We start from the raw sequence: 18,626 nt of genomic DNA on the forward strand, positions 1-18,626 counted from the left end.
TGGACTTAGTGTGGCCGATTGCAAAAATATTATCCTCCCCACACCCACCACCCCAACCCATGCAACTAGAGAGCCCTTACTAAGAATCCCCTCCCCAAAAAGTAACATGGCCTAATAAAATGAAATAAACAGGCCCTTCCTCCAAACCCCCACCCCACCCTCAATGCTCCGCAAAGGACTTGCTACAAGGTCCTCCCCCCCCTTTTTTGCAGTCTTTCTTAACTGGGAGCAGAAGATGCCGCTGGATTTGGCCACTGCTTGGTAGGAACGAACACACTCTCCCCTCTCCTGTCCTCCCAGCTTCTTCTTCTTCTTCTTTTTTTTACAAAAACAAACAAACCGACAACACACACACAAAAAACCACGCACAGCATTTTAAGCCAAATTGTAGATTTGCCAACCCTCCCTGCACACAGGCAACCCCCCCACCCCACCCCACCCCCAATTCCAGCAGAAGCAGAGTCTCCCTTTTGAGGTAGAGTTTTTTCTTTCGTTCTGTTTCGCGTCTCAGGGCCAGAGAGGGTTCTCTTTTTTTTTGCTTTGTTTCCGAGTCTCAGCCGGGTGGCGTCCTGGGTTCAAGTAAAAGAGTCAGATAGTTTATTGCTACTATCGGGAGCGGCAGCAGCAGGAGGCAGCGGTGGAGGGAAGGGGGCAGAGAGGGGGTGCGGAGAAAAAGAGGGGGCTGAGGAGAATGGCGGGGAGGGGGAGGTGTCCCTCGTCAAGACTCCTCGTTGCCGGAATCGTCTTCGTCCCCGTAGCAGCTGTTGACCTCGTCGTCCATCTCGTCGTCCTCGTAATAGTCGTCGTAGAAGAGGTCCGAGCCCTCGTCCGGCGCTGGAGTCTTGGTCTTGACGCAATACTCTGCCAGCGTCGTCGGGACCTTGACTTGGTCGCGCTCTGCATCCACCTTGGTTCCGAGGACCTGCTTCCTAGTTGGGTGGGAAGACATTCGTTTGCAACAGGGATTCGGGGGGGCGGAAGAGCATTAAGGCAGGGGTGTCAAACTCAAATTCATCGGGGGCCGCATCAGCAGTTTGGTCACCCTCAAAGGGCCGGTTGTATCTGTAGGACTATGTGTCCACTCTTTATTATCATAAATTATTGTCACTGCATTCAATTATTACTGTTTTTTGTAATAATGTAAGTAATAACTAGCTCTGAAAGCAGAAACATAGTCAGAATAATGGCAAGTAGATATTCAAATGTACAATTATTGTACAATTTATTGAAAAATGATTTTTGGTAACTGCACTGGGTGGTGGAGGCTCGCTAGGGTTTCATGCAGGACCTTTGCAGAGCTACTAGTACCTGGAGATGCTGGGGTCCTTCTGCATGCAGGACAGATGTTCTGCCAGTGAGCCACCACCCTTCACCAAAGGGACTGGCTGAGGTTGACTCACTGGAGCTGCTCTCCTGGTTCCAGGGTTTAAGGGCCAGAAGTATAAAGCAGCATCCTATGTTTCTGAGGAGAGGGAGAGGGAGGGGAGGGAGGGGAGGGAGGGAGGGAGGGAGGGAGGGAGGGAGAAAAGAGGCAGTGGGAGGGAGAGAGGAAGGAAGGAAAGAGGGGAGAGAAAGAAGAGTAGGAAATAAGGAAGGGAATAAAGAAGGAAAGAAAAAGAAAGAGGGAGAGAAGATGGAAAGGGAGAAAGAAGGAAGGAAGTAGAGGGAAAGAAAGAATAAGAATGAGGGAGAGGAAGAAAGTTGGGAAGGACGTAAGGAAGGAAGGAAGGAAGGAAAGAGGGAGCAGGAGGGAGAGAGGAAGGAAAGAGGTGAGAGAAAGAAGAGTAGGAAAGAAGGAATAAAGAAGGAAAGAAAAAGAAAGAGGGAGAGAAGACAGAGATAAAGAAGGAAGGAAGGAGAGGGAAAGAAAGAATAAGAACGAGAGAGAGGAAGAAAGAAAGGGAAGGGGGGGTCGCCGCCTTGATTCAGCGCCAGAAAAGAGCGCGAAGGGACCCAGGGGCAAAAAGCATTTCCCCGGGCCCAGCTGTTTGTCGGCGCTTTGTTGGCGCTGCGCTTCAGCAGCAAGGTCCCACTGCTGGGTCCCGCTGGCTGGGGCGCTCGGCGGGCCACATGACGAGGTCTGGCGGGCCGGATTTGGCCCCCGGGCCTTGTGTTTGACACCCGTGCATTAAGGGGTGCTGGATCTGTGGGATGTATCATAACTGAAGCAGTCAAACACAACATTTCCTGTTGCCTAGAGTGGACATACAGGGGAATGTTGCTCCAAACAGTGAGGACTTCCTGTCATACCTGCTCTGGAGACTCCTCCCCCTGTGTGACCAGGTAGATGGGCGTGACCCTAGCAAACCCTGTAAAGGGGCTAGTCAAGCAGTCATCGTCTTCTTTTTGCTCTCTTCCCATCTTCCTAAAGGCTCTTAGCCAGCAGCACATGGCTCATCTTTACAGAGGATGGAAGCCACAGGATAGAAATCCGGAGACCTAGCTCAGACTTTTCTCCACAAATGTAACTGTACCCACAAGATAAAGTACAGTGGTACCTCGGGTTACGAACACGATCCATTCCGGGACGCAGTTCGTAACCCAAAGCGCCATTTTGTGCATGCGCACTTCCCACGATTCCCACGCTTTGCACATGCGCAGAACGCGCACGGCGAAAATACTTCCAGGTTTGTGGAGTTCATAACCCGAGGTGTTCGTAACCCGAGGTACGACTGTACAGGATCGGACCAAATGGCCCACCAGGACAGGAGCAAGCCAGCCGTGATTTACATGGAGCAAGCTGGAGTCCACTATTAGCAAGAACAGGATCTGCACAGGAATGTCGGCCTAATGAGCACAGTGATTCACCTCCGGCTGCTGAAGGCCCCTGGCTCCCCACAGCTGCCCAAGTCCCTTCCTCTCCCAGTACGTTTCCGAGCACAATTCAAAGTGTTAGTGCTGACCTTGAAAGCCCTAAACGGTCTCGGCCCAGTATCCCTGAAGGAGCGTCTCCACCCCCATCATCCATCCCGGACACGGAGGTCCAGCGCCAAGGGCCTTCTGGCAGTTCCCCCCCTGCAAGAAGTGAGGTTACAGGAAACCAGGCAGAGGGCCTTCTCAGTGGTGGCACCCACCCTATGAAATGCCCTCCCATCAGATGTCGTTTCTGAGCTCTGGGCCTAATATTTCAGATTAAAACTGCAGAGTGGAAGGAAAGGAGGACCTTTTGCTGCCTCCCCACTTCCAGCCACTCTCTGAAGACTAGAGAAGAGACCCTCTTAAGAATATTAGGGGGGCGGGCAGGGGAAGGACTAGACTGTGCGAAAAATAAACATAATATTTTAGCTGCAGTTCATTCATTTTCAGCTTTGTATTCTAGTTATAAAAATAAATGCGCACCTGGGAATTCCGTTGTTGCGCCCACAACCTAGGTTTAAGGTGCTACTGAGCTCCTAGCGTTCCTATCTCAGTTTCTAACACTGCGCACAGGCATCTGGTTGGCCACTGCGAAAAGAGGATGCTGAACTAGATGGGTCATTGGCCGGATCCAGATGGCTCTTCCTATGTTGTAAGAGCCAGGGTGAGGTCCCCCACCTGTATCCTAGGCCCCTCATTATCCTGGTCACCCTCCTTGTGAGGGCAGGCTCGTTTTCTCAGTAACCTCCTGAAAACGCCCAGAATGATTCCGCTCTCTAAGCTCCAGCCTGGTCCGCAAAGACCGGAGCACATCAATGATCTCTGGCGCCCAGTTACGCAGAGAGCCGGGCTTCCCCCACCAACCTGATGATGTCTGTGTATTCCTGATCTTTGCCTTTGCTCTCCTTCCACTTCCTGTACATCACCGAAGCGTCAACGTTGGCAGGAGAGAATGTGTTGGGTTCGTTGAGCAGCGAGATCACGCTGAGGAGAATCGTCCTGAGTGGGGGGGGGGAGGAAAAGCAAATGACAAGGTGAGGGCAGAAGAGGTGCCAATATCTCAGTGACGTCGCTGGCGCTTGAATAGAGTTGTGGAAGGTGAAAACCAATAGGAAAGAAAGAAACCTTAATGGCAGATTGCGCCCACCTAATCAGCCACTGAATCCCAAGCCAGAATTAAGATTGCTGGAAGAAATATCAACAACCTCAGATATGCTGATGAGACAACCTTGATGGCAGAAAGTGAGGAGGAATTAAAGAACCTTTTAATGAGGGTGAAAGAGGAGAGCGCAAAATGTGGTCTGAAGCTCAACATCAAAAAAACTAAGATCATGGTCACTGGTCCCGTCACCTCCTGGCAAATAGAAGGGAAAGAAATGGAGGCAGTGAGAGATTTTACTTTCTTGGGTTCCATGATCACTGCAGATGGTGACAGCAGCAGTCACGAAATTAAAAGACGCCTGCTTCTTGGGAGAAAAGCAATGACAAACCTAGACAGCATCTTCAAAGCAGAAACATCACCTTGCCTACAAAGGTCCGTATAGTTAAAGCTATGGTTTTCCCAGTAGTGCGAACTGCCGTATTTTCCGCCTATAAGACGCCCCATATATAAGACGCCTCCTATTTTGGGGGAATCCAATTTAAGAAAAGGGGGGATGTATGAGACAAGCCCAGATTTTGAACATTATTTTAGAGGAAAAAAGCATAGACTTATACACGGAAAAGTACGGTATTTTTGGAAGCCGAACATCCAGCGTGGCTTCCGACTGGCTGCAGGAGCACAAACCTAGACAGCATCTTAAAAAGTAGAGACATCACCTTGCCAACAAAGGTCCGTATAGTTAAAGCTATGGTTTTCCCAGTAGTGATGTATGGAAGTGAGAGCTGGACCATAAAGAAGACTGATCGCCGAAGAATTGATGCTTTTGAATGATGGTGCTGGAGGAGACTCTTGAGAGTCCCATGGACTGCAAGAAGATCAAACCTATCCATTCTGAAGGAAATCAGCCCTGAGTGCTCACTGGAAGGACAGGTCGTGAAGCTGAGGCTCCAAGACTTTGGCCACCTCATGAGAAGAGAAGACTCCCTGGAAAAGACCCTGATGTTGGGAAAGATGGAGGGCACTAGGAGAAGGGGACGACAGAGGATGAGATGGTTGGACAGTGTTCTCAAAGCCACCAACATGAGTCTGACCAAACTGCGGGAGGCAGTGGAAGAGTGGAGTGCCTGGCGTGCTCTGGTCCATGGGGTCACCAAGAGTCGTACACGACTAAACGACAACAATCAGCCACTGTGATAAGCAGGATGAGATGGGGTTTTGGCCTGAGCCAACAGGGCCAGGAATTAGCCTGGCACATTCTGCTATTAGTGTGGGTCCAGTTGTGATGATGTGGAGATTTCTGGGGGCCAGGTTAGCAACAGTTGTAGCTTCTTAGATTTGCTGAACAAATCGACTCCCAAACACCGCAAACCCAGAGGTAAGTGTTTTGGTTTGCGAACGTTTTTCGGAAGTTGAACTTCCGAAGTGGCTTCTGCTTGAGTGCAGGAAGTTCCTGCAGCCGATCGGAAGCTGCGCCTCGGTTTTCGAACGGTTTCGGGAGTCGAATGGACTCCCGGAACGGATTAAGTTCGATAACCAAGGTATGACTGTACCATTTTCAGCTTCCAGTGGGTGTGATTCTCCTCCTTGCATGCTGGGACCAGTGAATTGTTGTAAGAGCAAGCTACAGTCAAGCAACGCAGTTGAGATCATAGAACTGTAGCGTCATCTAGTCCAACCCCCTGGTGAATAGACATTCCACTGTGGTGACTGCAACCTAGGTTTAAGGCGCCACATGCCAGCTAGCTTATACCTCCAAGTTTCTAACACTGAACTGGACTCAAAGGTTCTAATGGAAGCCAGAATCCTTAATTTATTAAAGTACCAAAATATCTAAACAGAACCCCAGACTCCTTTAAATTCAGCAGATGTTGGTCATCGAGGGCACTTTCCAGCCAAGGAATGCACACGCCAGATAGTTTACTCTTTATTGTCGAAGACAAACCCAGTCGGTTCTACAGCTCCACATAGCTACACACCCCAATCTGGCATCTGGGCATAATGCCAAATTAGAGAAAGCCAATTAGAGCTGTGATACAGTTGACGGGCAGAGGTTCAACAACTCCCAGGGCAGAGGAATATGGCCACTGGCTGTGGAAATATCCACCGGATTTTCCTGCCTCCCTGCTAGGCAAGCTTAAAGGTAAAGGTAAAAGGACCCCTGACCGTTAGGTCCAGTCGCAGACTCTGGGGTCACGGAGCTCATCTCGCTTTACTGGCCGAGGGAGCTGGCGTACAGCTTCCGGGTCATGTGGCCAGCATGACTAAGCCGCTTCTGGTGAACCAGAGCAGCGCACGGAAACGCCATTTACCTTCCCGCCAGAGCGGTACCTATTTATCTACTTGCACTTTGACGTGCTTTCGAACTGCTAGGTTGGCAGGAGCAGGGACCGAGCAACGGGAGCTCACCCTGTCGTGGGGATTCGAACGGCCGACTTTCTGATCAGCAAGCCCTAGGCTCTGTGGTTTAATCCACAGCGCCACCCACATCCCTTGCTACGGTAAAGGCAAGCTTAAATTCAATCAATTAAATCAGTCACCTGCAGATGTGACTGCTTCACTTTGCCCATGATGGGAGGGTTGGGTAATCTTACGATGACATACTAGGGACAGCATAACTACAGCTCAGGCCTCACCTCACGTTCTGCGTGGGATTCCATCTTTCTGAAGGCAGCTCTCCACTCTGTGGGTCATCCACCGGAGGGTGTAGAATGGAAATGCAAACGTCTCCGGTCTGAAAGATGGATATACCGTTATTTTTTTGCATGTATGTGACAACCCCTATTTTTTTGAAACTCCGAATTAAGAAATTGATATTTTAAACATCAAGCAGAACGACTTTGAGCTTTTTTTTTTTTAAGAAAGCTGGCCAAAGTTGTTAATAATAATAATAATAATTTATACCCCGCCCATCTGGCTGGGTTTCCCTTGCCACTCTGCGCGGCTTCCAACAGAATATTAAAATACAGTACAACAATCTATTACACATTAAAAGCTTCCCTAAACAGGGCTGCCTTCAGATGTCTTCTAAAAGCCTGGAAGTTGTTTTTCTCTTTGACATCTGATGGGAGGGCGTTCCACAGGGTGGGCGCCACCACCGAGAAGGCCCTCTGCCTGGTTCCCTGTAACTTGGCTTCTCGCAGCGAGGGAACCGCCAGACGGCCCTCGGCACTGGACCTCAGTGTCTGGGTAGAACGACGGGGGTGGAGACACTCCTTCAGGTTTGCAGAGGTCATCCAAAGTTAGGGCTGCCATATTTCAAGAGTCTGAGCCCAGGCCAAACCCTGAGAACCAACCCCTGTGCATCACCACCCGTATAGAAGATGACCCCTAATTGTTGACTGAATTTTTTAAAACCAAAAAAATAAGTAAATCATTTTATACGTGGAAAAATAGTGTGTGTTTGTGTTTGTCCAGCAAGGCATCCCAGCTTGACGCCCATGTCCCAGTGTGCCACCATACCTCGTATATGTTTGGATGCCACATTTTGGTCAGGAACCGGAAGGTGGGTGGTGAATAAGGGTAGTCGATAGGGAATCGGAGACGAGCCTGCGGAGAACAGAGAACGGGAGAGCTGTCAGGGGTTGGGGAAGCAGCAATGAACAAGAAGGTTAGAATTGCAGGTGGCCTGCCCTGCACCCAACTGCACCGTTTGCCAATGGGTTTCTGGGCCCAATTCAAAGTGCTGGCACACATTCTACTCGTGTAAAAACACCGGACAGGCCCCACAAATAACCCAGAGATGCATTTTAAATAAAAGGACACTCTGATTAAAACATGCTGATTCCCGGGCCGTCCGCAGGATGGATTTAGAAGGCGATTGGGCTGGATCCTGCCCCCGGGCCTTAGTTTGCCTACCCATGCTCTACGCGGTCGCAAGTGGACCTGCCCCAGTAGCAAAACGCGCCTGGCGAATTTTTAGACGCTGCAACCAAGTGCAAACAAATGTGAAATTCAGCACACAATTGTGCCAAAAGTCTCCAGGAAAACCCCACTTTCCTCAGAGGAGTAACACCACTGCCCAGGGCGCTTGCGAACACTCCATGACATCACAGCAACTCAGCCAATGGCTGGGGAAGGCTCCTGGACACATGGCGGCTCACAGACCCAAGGCCCGCCGCTTTCTCTCATAGGCAATCCCCCGTTTGTTGTGTGCACAGCTGAGTCGCGCACGGTAACCATCGGCACGGGCACTCCCTGCCTCAACTTCTTCCGAAGCCACCCCAGTTTCGAGCCTCACCCTGGTTTGCCTCGGCCGTGACAGAGCATGCGACCTGCTCGGGCTCGTTGGGAGCTCTTTCCCTGTGCCAAGCAAGAGCCGCCTCCGGGCAACCAAGCTTTTGCTACTTTGCAGAGAGAGACAAGAGAGTGTGTATGTTGGGGCTTCCCCCTCTTGTGCCATAAAGGGGCTGAGCTGCAGAATGTTGCCAGACACAAATAGGAGAAATCAAAAGGTCTGGCTAGGACCCAGGAGGCTGTGGTTCAAATCCCCACTCGGCCACGGAGCTCTTGGGCCAATCACGGCCTCTTAGCCCAGCCAACCTCAGAGGGTTGTTGTGAGACTAAAAATCAAGGAGAGCCATGCACAGCTTCTTGGAGCATGGGTAGGCAAACTAAGGCCTGGGGGCCGGATTCGGCTCAATCGCCTTCTAAATCCGGCCCACGGATGGTCCGGGAATCCGCTTGTTTTTGCATGAGTAGAATGTGTGCTTTTATTTAAAATGCATCTCTGGGTTATTTGTGGGGCGTAGGAATTCGTTTTGTTTTGTTTTTCAAAATATAACCCAGCCCCCCGCAAGGTCTGAGGGACAATGGACCGGCCCCTTGCTGAAAAAGTTTGCTGACTCCTGCCTTGGAGGAAAGTTGGGACAGAGATGTGATAAATAAAAGGAAGGAGGGTTCAGCCTGGAAGACTGACCTGCCACTGCTGCATTGAAAGAGGTTGGGCTAGATGTCCCTCGGGGGACCCACCCAAGTCTACAATTCTATGGTTCTATGAAACAGGGGTGGGACATGGCCCTCATGGCACAAGAGCATGGGTAGGGGAGGATGAGGGTGAACCAGCTGGTGGGCACACCAGCGTTTCGAGAAAGCTTTCCAACTGGAGAGGGAGACCTGCCCGGAACAATGCAGGGGAAAGCCACGCAGACAAAAATCAAACAGAGGGGAAGGTTGGCAGAATAAAACCTTTTGTTCTCGGAGAGGCACCTGGAAAGATACACGCGAGCGCCGTTTTTTCGGATGGAGGCTGTTTTATCTGTCTCCCTTCCCCAGAGGGAATGCTCCAGGTCTGATGACGAAACATTCCTCCCCTATGGGAAAGGTTGCAGCATTTGGGACTTTTGAAAAGCGAGAAAGAAGCAACAGACAGACATTTCTAAAGTCATGCATGACATTGGAGAAAGCCAAAAGAGAAAGTTCTCCATCGCCATAACACTAGAAAGTGTGGACATTCAGTGAAGCTGAATGCTGGGGAATTTAGGACAGGTCAAAGGAAGGACTTAACATATTTTTTCATGTATATTGTTGTTTAGTCGTTTAGTCGTGTCCGACTCTTTGTGACCCCATGGACCATAGCAGGCCAGGCACTCCTGTCTTGCACTGCCTCCCGCACTTTGGTCAAACTCATGTTCGTAGCTTCGAGAACACTGTCCAACCATCTTGTCCTCTGTCGTCCCCTTCTCCTAGTGCCCTCAATCTTTCCCAACATCAGGGTCTTTTCCAAGGATTCTTCTCTTCTCATGAGGTGGCCAAAGTATTGGAGCCTCAGCTTCACGACCTGTCCTTCCAGGGAGCACTCAGGGCTGATTTCCTTAAGAATGGATAGGTTTGATCTTCTTGCAGTCCATGGGACTCTCAAGAGTCTTTCATGTATAAGACACCCCCTATTATTTTTACGGACTCCAATTTAAGAAAAATGGGGGTGAGATTGCCCCATGTATAAGACGACCCACAGTTTCCCACATAATTTTAAAGTAAAAAAAACCTAGTCTTATACACGGGAAAATATGGTACGCAGAGTTAAACTGTGGAATTCCCTCCGGACAACAGCAATACATCCCACCCAGGCAAAAAGAACTCAGTGAGGGTGTAAAGCAGGACTGGTGATGAGAGGCGAGATTTTCAAATGTCCAGAGTGTCCTGAGGGCCCTCAAGTTTGCTTTACAGGGACAGAGTGGGGGGGGGGGAAGCCCAACTGAAAAAATCCTAAAACAGATGAAGAGTGGCCACGGGTGCGAATCACAATTGTCCCATCAACTGCAAACTCACCGCTTGGTCTTAAGGCCTTCTCTTTGCCTCAGCCCTCCTACCAACAATATTTGGTACAGGAAAAAAGAAGGTAAAGGACCCCTGGATGGTTAAGTCCAGTCGAATGCGACTATGGGGTTGCGGCATTCATCTCGCTTTCGGGCCGAGGGAGCTGGCGTTTGTCCGCAGACAGCTTTCCAGGTCACGTGGCCAGCAGGACTAAACAGCTTCTGGTGCAACGGGACACCGTGACGGAAACCAGAGCACACAGAAAAGCCATTTACTTTCCCACCACATTGGTACCTATTTATCTACTTGCACTGGCGTTCTTTCAAACTCCGAGATTGGCAGGAACTGGGATGGAGCGACGTGAGCTCACCCCGTCGCGGGGATTCGAACCTTCCGATCGGCAAGCCCAAGAAGCTCCATGGTTTAGACCACAGTGCCACCTGCTCCCTTAGCCATATTAGGATAGTACTACTGGCCTAACTTAGAGAGATGTCCCAAGGTAGCTAGCCAACACCATGTAAATAACTTTGCTAGGAATTATTTAACAGCATGCGAGGATGACGGCATGCAAGGATTCCTGGAAGGAAGCCATGTAAAACTCCAACAGGCTTGCTTCTGAGCCGACAGGCATAGGACTGAAACTCATCTTATTGCTAGTGTTGCTTGATATTATCATCTACACGACGAAACAAGAGACGTCACCCCCATACGTTGGTGTCATCCAGGGGCGAGCCCTAGGGCTTAGGTTTTAGGAGATCTGCCAAGAAACAACACCCAAGCCACCTGATCTCAGTCAACTCCTGATCTGACTCAGACAGGTTTGTCGGGGGGTGAGGCAAAAAAGGGCAGATGGGCAGGAACCTCAGAGTTGCAAAACAGGCTCATAAACCTACCCAAAGTAGCTTCCTGGGCCAAAATTGGCTCAGAGGAAGAAGCTTGTTTGTTTATTTCCTGTGGATCCCTATGACCTACTAAACATACACCCAGGAAGAAGAAGAAAAAGCCTCTGCCCAGTTTTCGGGAAGGGGTGAATTACTCCAGACCTCATTACCATGCTGGTGAAAATAAAATGGGAAGACACAAAAGAATTGCCCAAGTCAGTTGGGCCTTCTCGGTGGTGGGACCCATCATATGTCAAAGAAAAAAACAGCTACCAGATTTTTAGAAGACATCTGAAGGCAGCCTCGTTTAGGGAGCGAGGCTTTTAATGTTTAATAGATTATTTTATTTCATTTTTCTGTTGTAAGCCGCCCAAAGTGGCTGGGGAAACCCAGCCAGATGGGCGGGGTATAAATAATAAATTATTATTATTTCCATTATTACTGGGAAGGGCGGTTCCACAAGTTTGTAACTTTTCAGGGAAAGAGAAGTTCAGGGGGTTGGAGGAGTTATTATTTTTTGTTAGATGTATATACACCCTTCGTCATTTGGTCTCAGGGAAGTTCACAGAATAAAATACAGGATAAAAATAACAACACACACACGCACACCCTTCCCACAGACACATTTAAAGGGCTGTAGAACAGTGTTTCCCAACCTTGGGTCTTCAGCTGTTTTTAGACAACAACTCCCATCATCCCTAGCTATCAGGACCAGTGGTCAGGGATGATGGGAACCGTAGTCCAAATACAGCTGGAGACCCAAGGAAATGGGGAAATAGTATTACAGTATTTAAATATTTGGAATGAGATAAATACTAAAAGCCCTGGTGTTACTGAGAAGTGCACTGACTGACTAGAACTACAATGTCAAAGATTGAGAGATGTCCAGCTTTTGCAGCAAATCAATTTGCTTTAAAAACATATCTAGAATATGCTAAACAATCTGTTAAATGGCACTGAAAAAAATGCCACAAACACGAGAAAGAAGCTGAGCGTTTGTTTGGCCTACACCAGGGGTGTCCAAATAATTTCCAAAGAGGGTCAGATCTGATTAAGTGAACACATGTGAGGGCCGGCCAAAGTTGTTGACCTTTGTTTAGGATTGAAGTTGTTGTTGAGCTATTTTTTATGAATTTTTTTTTTTGGGGGGGGATTTTACCAAAGGAAATAAACTGCCACAGGGGCCGGATTAAATCAGTCAGCGGGTCGGATTAGGCCCCCCCTGGTCGGACTTTAGACATGCCTGGGCTATATGTTCCTTTATTTCAGGGGTCCTCAAACTAAGGCCCGGGGGCCGGATGCGGCCCAATCGCCTTCTAAATCTGGCCCGCGAATGATCCGGGAATCAGCATGTTTTTACATGAGTAGAATGTGTCCTTTTATTTAAAATGCATCTCTGTGTTATTTGTAGGGCCTGCCTGGTGTTTTTACATGAGTAGAATGTGTCCTTTTATTTAAAATGCATATCTGGGTTATTTGTGGGGCATAGGAATTCATTCATATATTTTTTCAAAATATAGTCCGGCCCCCCCACAGGGTCTGAGGGATAGTGGACCGGCCCCCTGCCGAAAAAGTTTGCTGACCCCTGCTTTATTTTATTTTTTCCCTGCAGGTCCTTTGGGAGTTTTGCACTGAGCTACTTATGAGTAAACCCTGTGTACACGGGACAAGCAATCCCATTTGGTAGGAGTTTTCTAGTAAGTTTTAATGTGAAAAATGTTGATGAGGGAATGGAGAAAATCAGGGTTTTATAAATGTGTGGCTTTGCAGATCGTTTTTAAAATGAGTTCTAAGGAGTGTTTATTAATTCTTGTCTTCTCTTTTTTTCCGTAGAAAAGGCCCCTGAGTAAGGCCTTTAGGGGATGAATCATGTTGGGACATTAACAAAAAGCAATGACTCTTCAGTAACTGCGAAAAACGGATCTCCTTTTTTGGCACTACTGTGGGGTACTTCTTGTTATATACCTATTATTTAGGTCACCTTGGAAGGCGAGAAAACCAGGCTTCTCAGCACATCCTTGAGCAGACTGCTTATGATCAGAATTCGAAATACTCAGAATAGGAATTCACAGAAACATACTTAGCAAGGACCCATGCCCTGGATTGGCAGCCCCAAAGTCTGTTTACCTCTTTACTGGCACGCTTTATAGTTCCTACACTTAATATATTTCCCCTCTGGATATTCACTTCACAGTGTGTGGCTATTTACAACACTGTTCATATTTAGACATTTCTATATTTACCTTTACTGTTTACCATTCTACTTCTATATTTCAATGGGCCTGCAATTCTGGTTAAGCAACTAGCTCTGCTTTACTGAGGTTGCTGCCTCTGTCTTCTGCTTTCCCCCTTCCCATTCTGTATATCAGGTGTGAAATCGCTTCGCCGCACAGCAGCGTTTTAAATTATTTTGTGAATGGAATCGTCTAACCGTTTTTACACATATTTTGAAAGGAAAATAAAAATAAAACGGTTGGTGCTTTTACTGCGAAATCCCTTTGAGGTGGTTCGTGAGAAGTGGCTGGCAAACGGGACAAAATAAATAAATAAAATAAAACCAATTCTGCTCCTTTGTTGTTTTTAATAGTGAGGATTAATGTTTGTTTATTTTTTAATGAATATTTTCGTACACTGCCTGGAAGGCTCACAGGGTGGGAAAACAGCCTAGATGTTTTAATAATATGCATTATAAAAAAAAAATCTTTCCTATTTATGCAACGAAATCTGTACTTACGTGCTTCCTGTTTGGATATCTACGTGCCTGTTTATTTATGGGGATAACCGGCACTCCTGTTTAGCTATGTCGACATCTAGTTCAATGTCACAGGAAGAAGAGTGTTTCTGAATGCTGGGGAAAGAGATTCTGACTAAACACCAGGAAGAAATTCCTGGTGGTAAACGCTGGAACATTAGTGGACTCTCCTTAATGTTGCACTCAGGTCCTGCTTGGAGGCATCTGGGTGGCCAATATGAGGACAGGAAGCTGGACTAAAAGGGGCCAGTTGTCTGATCCAGGAAGCCTCTTCTTATAAACTTAGTTTTACTTCTACGTACCAAGAGAGCCATCCAGGGTGTGTTGACTCAGAAGGAAGCCTACTGTATTCACCAGGGCAGCCTTCCAGGAAAGCAGGCAGAAGACTTCAATCTTAGAACTTAAGATGTTTTAAAATTAATCTCTGTCAACATTGGGCATTGCTGGGTTTCCTCAAGTTCCAGATTTTGGTACTAATTCATAAAGGCCTATGCAGCTCACGACTAGGTTACTTGAGAAACCACACTATTATGTGAAAACAGCATCCCTACCGAGATATGAGAGGAGCCCATTATCTGAGCTCTGTCTCACAAGAAGTGGTGCATGCTCTGGTTATCTCCCGCTTGGACTACTGCAATCAACTCTACGTGGGGCTGCCTTTGAAGGTGCCTCGGAAACTACAACTAACCCAGAATGCGGCTGCCGGGCCGGTGACTGCGAACGGCCACCGGGGACCATATAACACTGGCCCTAAATGATCTACATTGGTTCCCAGTCTGTTTCCGAGTGCAATTCAAAGTGCTGGTGCCGACCTTTAATGTCCTAAACGGCCTTGACCCTGTAGTCTCCACCCCCATCAAAGGAGCCAACCCCAAGGGGCCATGGGGGCTTCCACCCCCACGATAAAAAATTTGGGCCCCTGCAAAATTGATAGGCATTCCCATTCAAATGGTGTGTGTGCACAGTGTCATGTGATGATTATGCAGGGCGGGGCTTATCTGGCCCCCCACAATATTTTATTCAAGTTAGCACCCCTGACCCCCCCCCGTTGTTCTGCTTGGACCCAGGGTTCGAAATTAGCAGGGCGCCAGGAGCATTTCGCACCTAAAGATCCTCCGTTTGCGAGCACCTCCAAAAGTCTGGGTGCCATTTTTATTTTTTGCGCCTGGCTGACACTCAAGGAAGGATTACTGAAATGTATGTGCTTTGAAGTCTCGAAGTATTTGCTGACCTTCCTCCCCAAATGGTGGCTAGATATTCTGTTTTGGTGCCCACAACCCAGGTCCTAGGAGCTATTTGGCTCCTAGCTTTTCTATCCCAGTTTCTAACACTGTTTGGACACTGAGGCCCACCCCCTGGGTCTTCTGGTGGTTCCCACACTGCGAGGTTGGGCGGAACCAGGCAGAGGCCTCATCGGTGGTGGTGCCAGCCCTATGGAATGCCCTTCCATCACATGTCAAACAGATAAGCAACTATACAACATCTGAAAGCAGCCCCGGATAGGGACGTTTTTAAGATTTGATGTTTTATTATGTTTTTATATTGTGTTGAAGCTGCCCAGGGTGGCTGGGGCCACCCAGGCAGATGGGCCGGGGTGGGTGGGTAATAATTATTACTACCTGCACTTTCCAGAAACAATTAAATACCTTTTTGTTTTGACAGGCTTTTACAGCTGGGTGAAAAGGCCTCTGACTTAGGTTTCCATTTGTGTAGATTTCAAACCTGTGGCTACTGGCTGTTGTTATTTTTTCCTGTTTTTAAGCTATTTTTAGTGGTCTGTATGGCATGCCTGCAAATCACCTTGACGCGCATGTAAAAGGAAATTTATAAATAACAGCAATAAAATACACTTGCAGTGCAATGTCATGCATATTGACTCGGAAATAAGACTTATCAATGATTTCCGTTTAGTGTGCACACATTAGGATTATTTGCATATATTTATAAAGTTGTAGCTAGAGGGGGGGAATCATATGCAGAGTCGACCCGGTGAAATGATGTTAACCCTGAATTAAGTTCATCATGACTAACCCGATTTCAGTGAGTATACACCAGGCATCCCCAAACTGTGGCCCTCCAGATGTTTTGGCCTACAACTCCCATGATCCCTAGCTATCAGGATCAGTGGTCAGGGATGATGGGAATTGTAGTCCAAAACATCTGGAGGGCCGAAGTTTGGGGATGCCTGGTATACACCAAGGCTCCCAGATACAGGCTCATTGAAATTAATCGAGCTAAATTAGCCGTGTTTGTTAATTTCAATAGCTTTGACTAATGTTGGATATAACCCACAGTTAGTATTACATGGAGAGTCACACTCTCGAGTAAGTTCATCATGGCTAACTCGAGACCATTCATTTCAACAGGTCTACTCTTGAATATGACCTGGCCATATTCATTAAGTTTAATGGTTCTACTCAACAGTATGACTATACCCTTAAAATTGCTGTCTTTTAAGTCCTACCCCAAGCAGACCCAATTAACTTAGGCCAATTATTTTCAAATGGTCTGCTCCAAGTGTAGTCTAGTTGGACAAAACCCTAAGTTTAGAATTTATGCACGAGTTTCACTTGTAAATTTTAATAAGGTCTATTTACTTTTTAAGTTCAGAGAGAAGGCGAGCAAGAGGAGACATGACTCAAGATTGTAAAAAAAAAATGCATGGCATAGAGGAAGTAGACAGATACTCCCCCCCCCTAATGCTATAACTCCAATGAAACTGAACAGTTAGAAGATTAAGGACAGGTAAGAAGGAGGACTTATTCACCCACCGGATAGTTAACCCATGGAACTCACTCCCGCAGGAGACAGTGGCAGCCGCAGACTTGGAGGGTTTTAAAAGAGGACTGGACAAATTCATAGAGGAATTACAATGCCTCATGGCTATGCTCTACCTCTGAGGTCCAGGCAGTATGGCTCTGACTGCCTCTTGTTGGGAAATACAAAGTGTTTGTCTCCCCAAAATGGGCATTTGGTTCCTCATTGTGAAAACAGGATGCTAACCTAGATGGGCCATTAGCTCTGCTAAGTCACGCCATTCTTCTGTTGCTCATAGTTTTGATTTCAATGGCTCTCTACTCTGAACATGACTAACACTGGATACAACTCTTCCCTAAAATGAGAGGAATCGCTTTGGGACTAACACGAACTTGTCTAAACTCCAGCAACGTCCATTAATCACAATGGCTCCACTCTGGGTACATATTGTTTTACTCCAAAGCAGGCCCACTGAAGTGAGTGGACCAAAGTCACCCTTGTTCTTTAATTTCAAGGGGTCTACTCTGGGGCAGAACTAACACTGGGTCCAACTTCTCCATCACAGCAGACTAGCTGAAGTCCATGGGCCCCAAGCCAACCACATCCTTTTACCTTCAATGGGTCTCCTCTGGTGTAGGACGAACACTGGCTAAAACCTGCCCCGCTTTAGGGCAGACCCAGTTGAGGACACTGGCCCCAAGTTAATGTAATGGGAATATTGAGGCAAAACCTAATACTCCAGAGCAGGCCACTAAGCCATGCCCATTCATTACTCTGGAGCAGGGTTACAGATCATCCTGCTCCAGAGTGGAACCATGAAATCAAGGGGCACATGCCAGCCATATCCTTTTACTTTCAGCGGGTCTCCTCTGGAGTAAAACTCACCCTGCTTTAGAGCAGAAACTCTTGGAAGCCAAAGGATCCAAATCAGCCACTTCCCTCTACTTTCAGTGGTCCTCCTCTGGATCAGGACTAACAGTCGCCCTGCTTTACCCAAATCAGCCACATCCTTTTCCTTTCAGTGGGTCTCCTCTGGAGTAAAACTCGCCCTGCCTCAGAGTAGACCCACTTGGAGGCCAAAGGACCCAAACCAGCCACTTCCCTCTACTTTCAGTGGGTCTCCTCTGGAGTAGGACTCACACTCGCCCTGCTTTACAGTAGACCCAAATCAGTCACATCCTTTTCCTTTCAGTGGGTCTCCTCTGGAGTAAAACTCGCCCTGCCTCAGAGTAGACCCACTTGGAGGCCAAAGGACCCAAACCAGCCACTTCCTTCTACTTTAAAGTGGGTCTCCTCTGGAGTAGGGCACAACCCCCGTGTGTTTCCACCCCCGCCCCCCCCCCGCCGTCTCACCTTGAAGTAGCCCCCCTCGTAGTGGGTGTTGGGGGGCCCAAAGATGGCCACCTCCCAGTTGTAGAGGTCCCCCTCGTCCACCAGGCTGACGCGGAAACCCTCCACGGGCTCCTCCTGGAGCCCCTTCAGCTCCAGCAGCAGCGCCTTCTGCGAGCTGGGCACGGACGGCCGCGCCATGGTCGGAGGGACGGGTAGGCCTCGGGTGAAGCCGGGGGCTCGCGTGAGCGGCGCGGCCCGGGGAGAGGAGGAGCGTGACGGGGGAGGGGAGAGAAGGCCGCTGCGGACCCGAAAGAGCGCCGCGGAGGGGCTCGAGCTACTGGAACGGCGTCGGCGGCGTCGGCGACGATAACAACAGAGAGCGCGCGCGGGGCCGCTTGGGAGGCGTAGTTCCTCCCCTGTAGGCGGCGCGGCGGCGGCGACACGCCCTCTCTTCTCCGCCCATCACGCACGGCTACCAATGAGTGGCGTCTCCGGAGGGGGAAAGAGGGCGGGACCGGAGGGTGAGAACTGCATTTCCCATGAGGCTTTGCGAGGAGAGGCTTCCGCATGTATTGAACATAAAGACAAACAAATAAGCAGGGAACTGTCTTGTGAATTTCTCTCTTATCTCTCTGTGTTTTTTATTACCTAAATGCTTTCAATGGCTGTTTAAAATCTAGTTTTTTGTTTT

General features: G+C 48.4%; 1 protein-coding gene across 1 annotated transcript; it reads right to left on the reverse strand.

Annotated features, from left to right (window-relative positions):
• Window positions 1–523: 523 nt before the first annotated feature.
• CDC34 (cell division cycle 34, ubiqiutin conjugating enzyme) lies at window positions 524–18,314 on the reverse strand. The gene is made up of 5 exons (XM_060275336.1): window positions 17,957–18,314; window positions 7,418–7,504; window positions 6,592–6,689; window positions 3,721–3,855; window positions 524–929 (listed from the first exon to the last, which is right to left on the reverse strand). The coding sequence occupies exons 1-5, from the start codon at window positions 18,131–18,133 to the stop codon at window positions 719–721; spliced, it is 708 nt and encodes a 235-aa protein (XP_060131319.1). The 5' UTR covers window positions 18,134–18,314; the 3' UTR covers window positions 524–718.
• Between the last annotated feature and the right edge of the window lie 312 nt (window positions 18,315–18,626).

This window comes from Zootoca vivipara, chromosome 6 (assembly GCF_963506605.1).
Source record: "Zootoca vivipara chromosome 6, rZooViv1.1, whole genome shotgun sequence".
Taxonomy (NCBI): Eukaryota; Metazoa; Chordata; class Lepidosauria; order Squamata; family Lacertidae; genus Zootoca; species Zootoca vivipara.

Coding starts and splice junctions, on each gene's coding strand:
- CDC34 (XM_060275336.1), bottom strand. CDS start 18,133: ATGGCGCGGCCGTCCGTGCCCAGCTCGCAGAAGGCGCTGCTGCTGGAG. Junction 6,690..7,417: donor GGCATCCAAACATATACGAG/GTATGGTGGCAC, acceptor TCCATCTTTCAG/ACCGGAGACGTTTGCATTTC. Junction 3,856..6,591: donor AATCCCACGCAGAACGTGAG/GTGAGGCCTGAG, acceptor CCCCCCACTCAG/GACGATTCTCCTCAGCGTGA.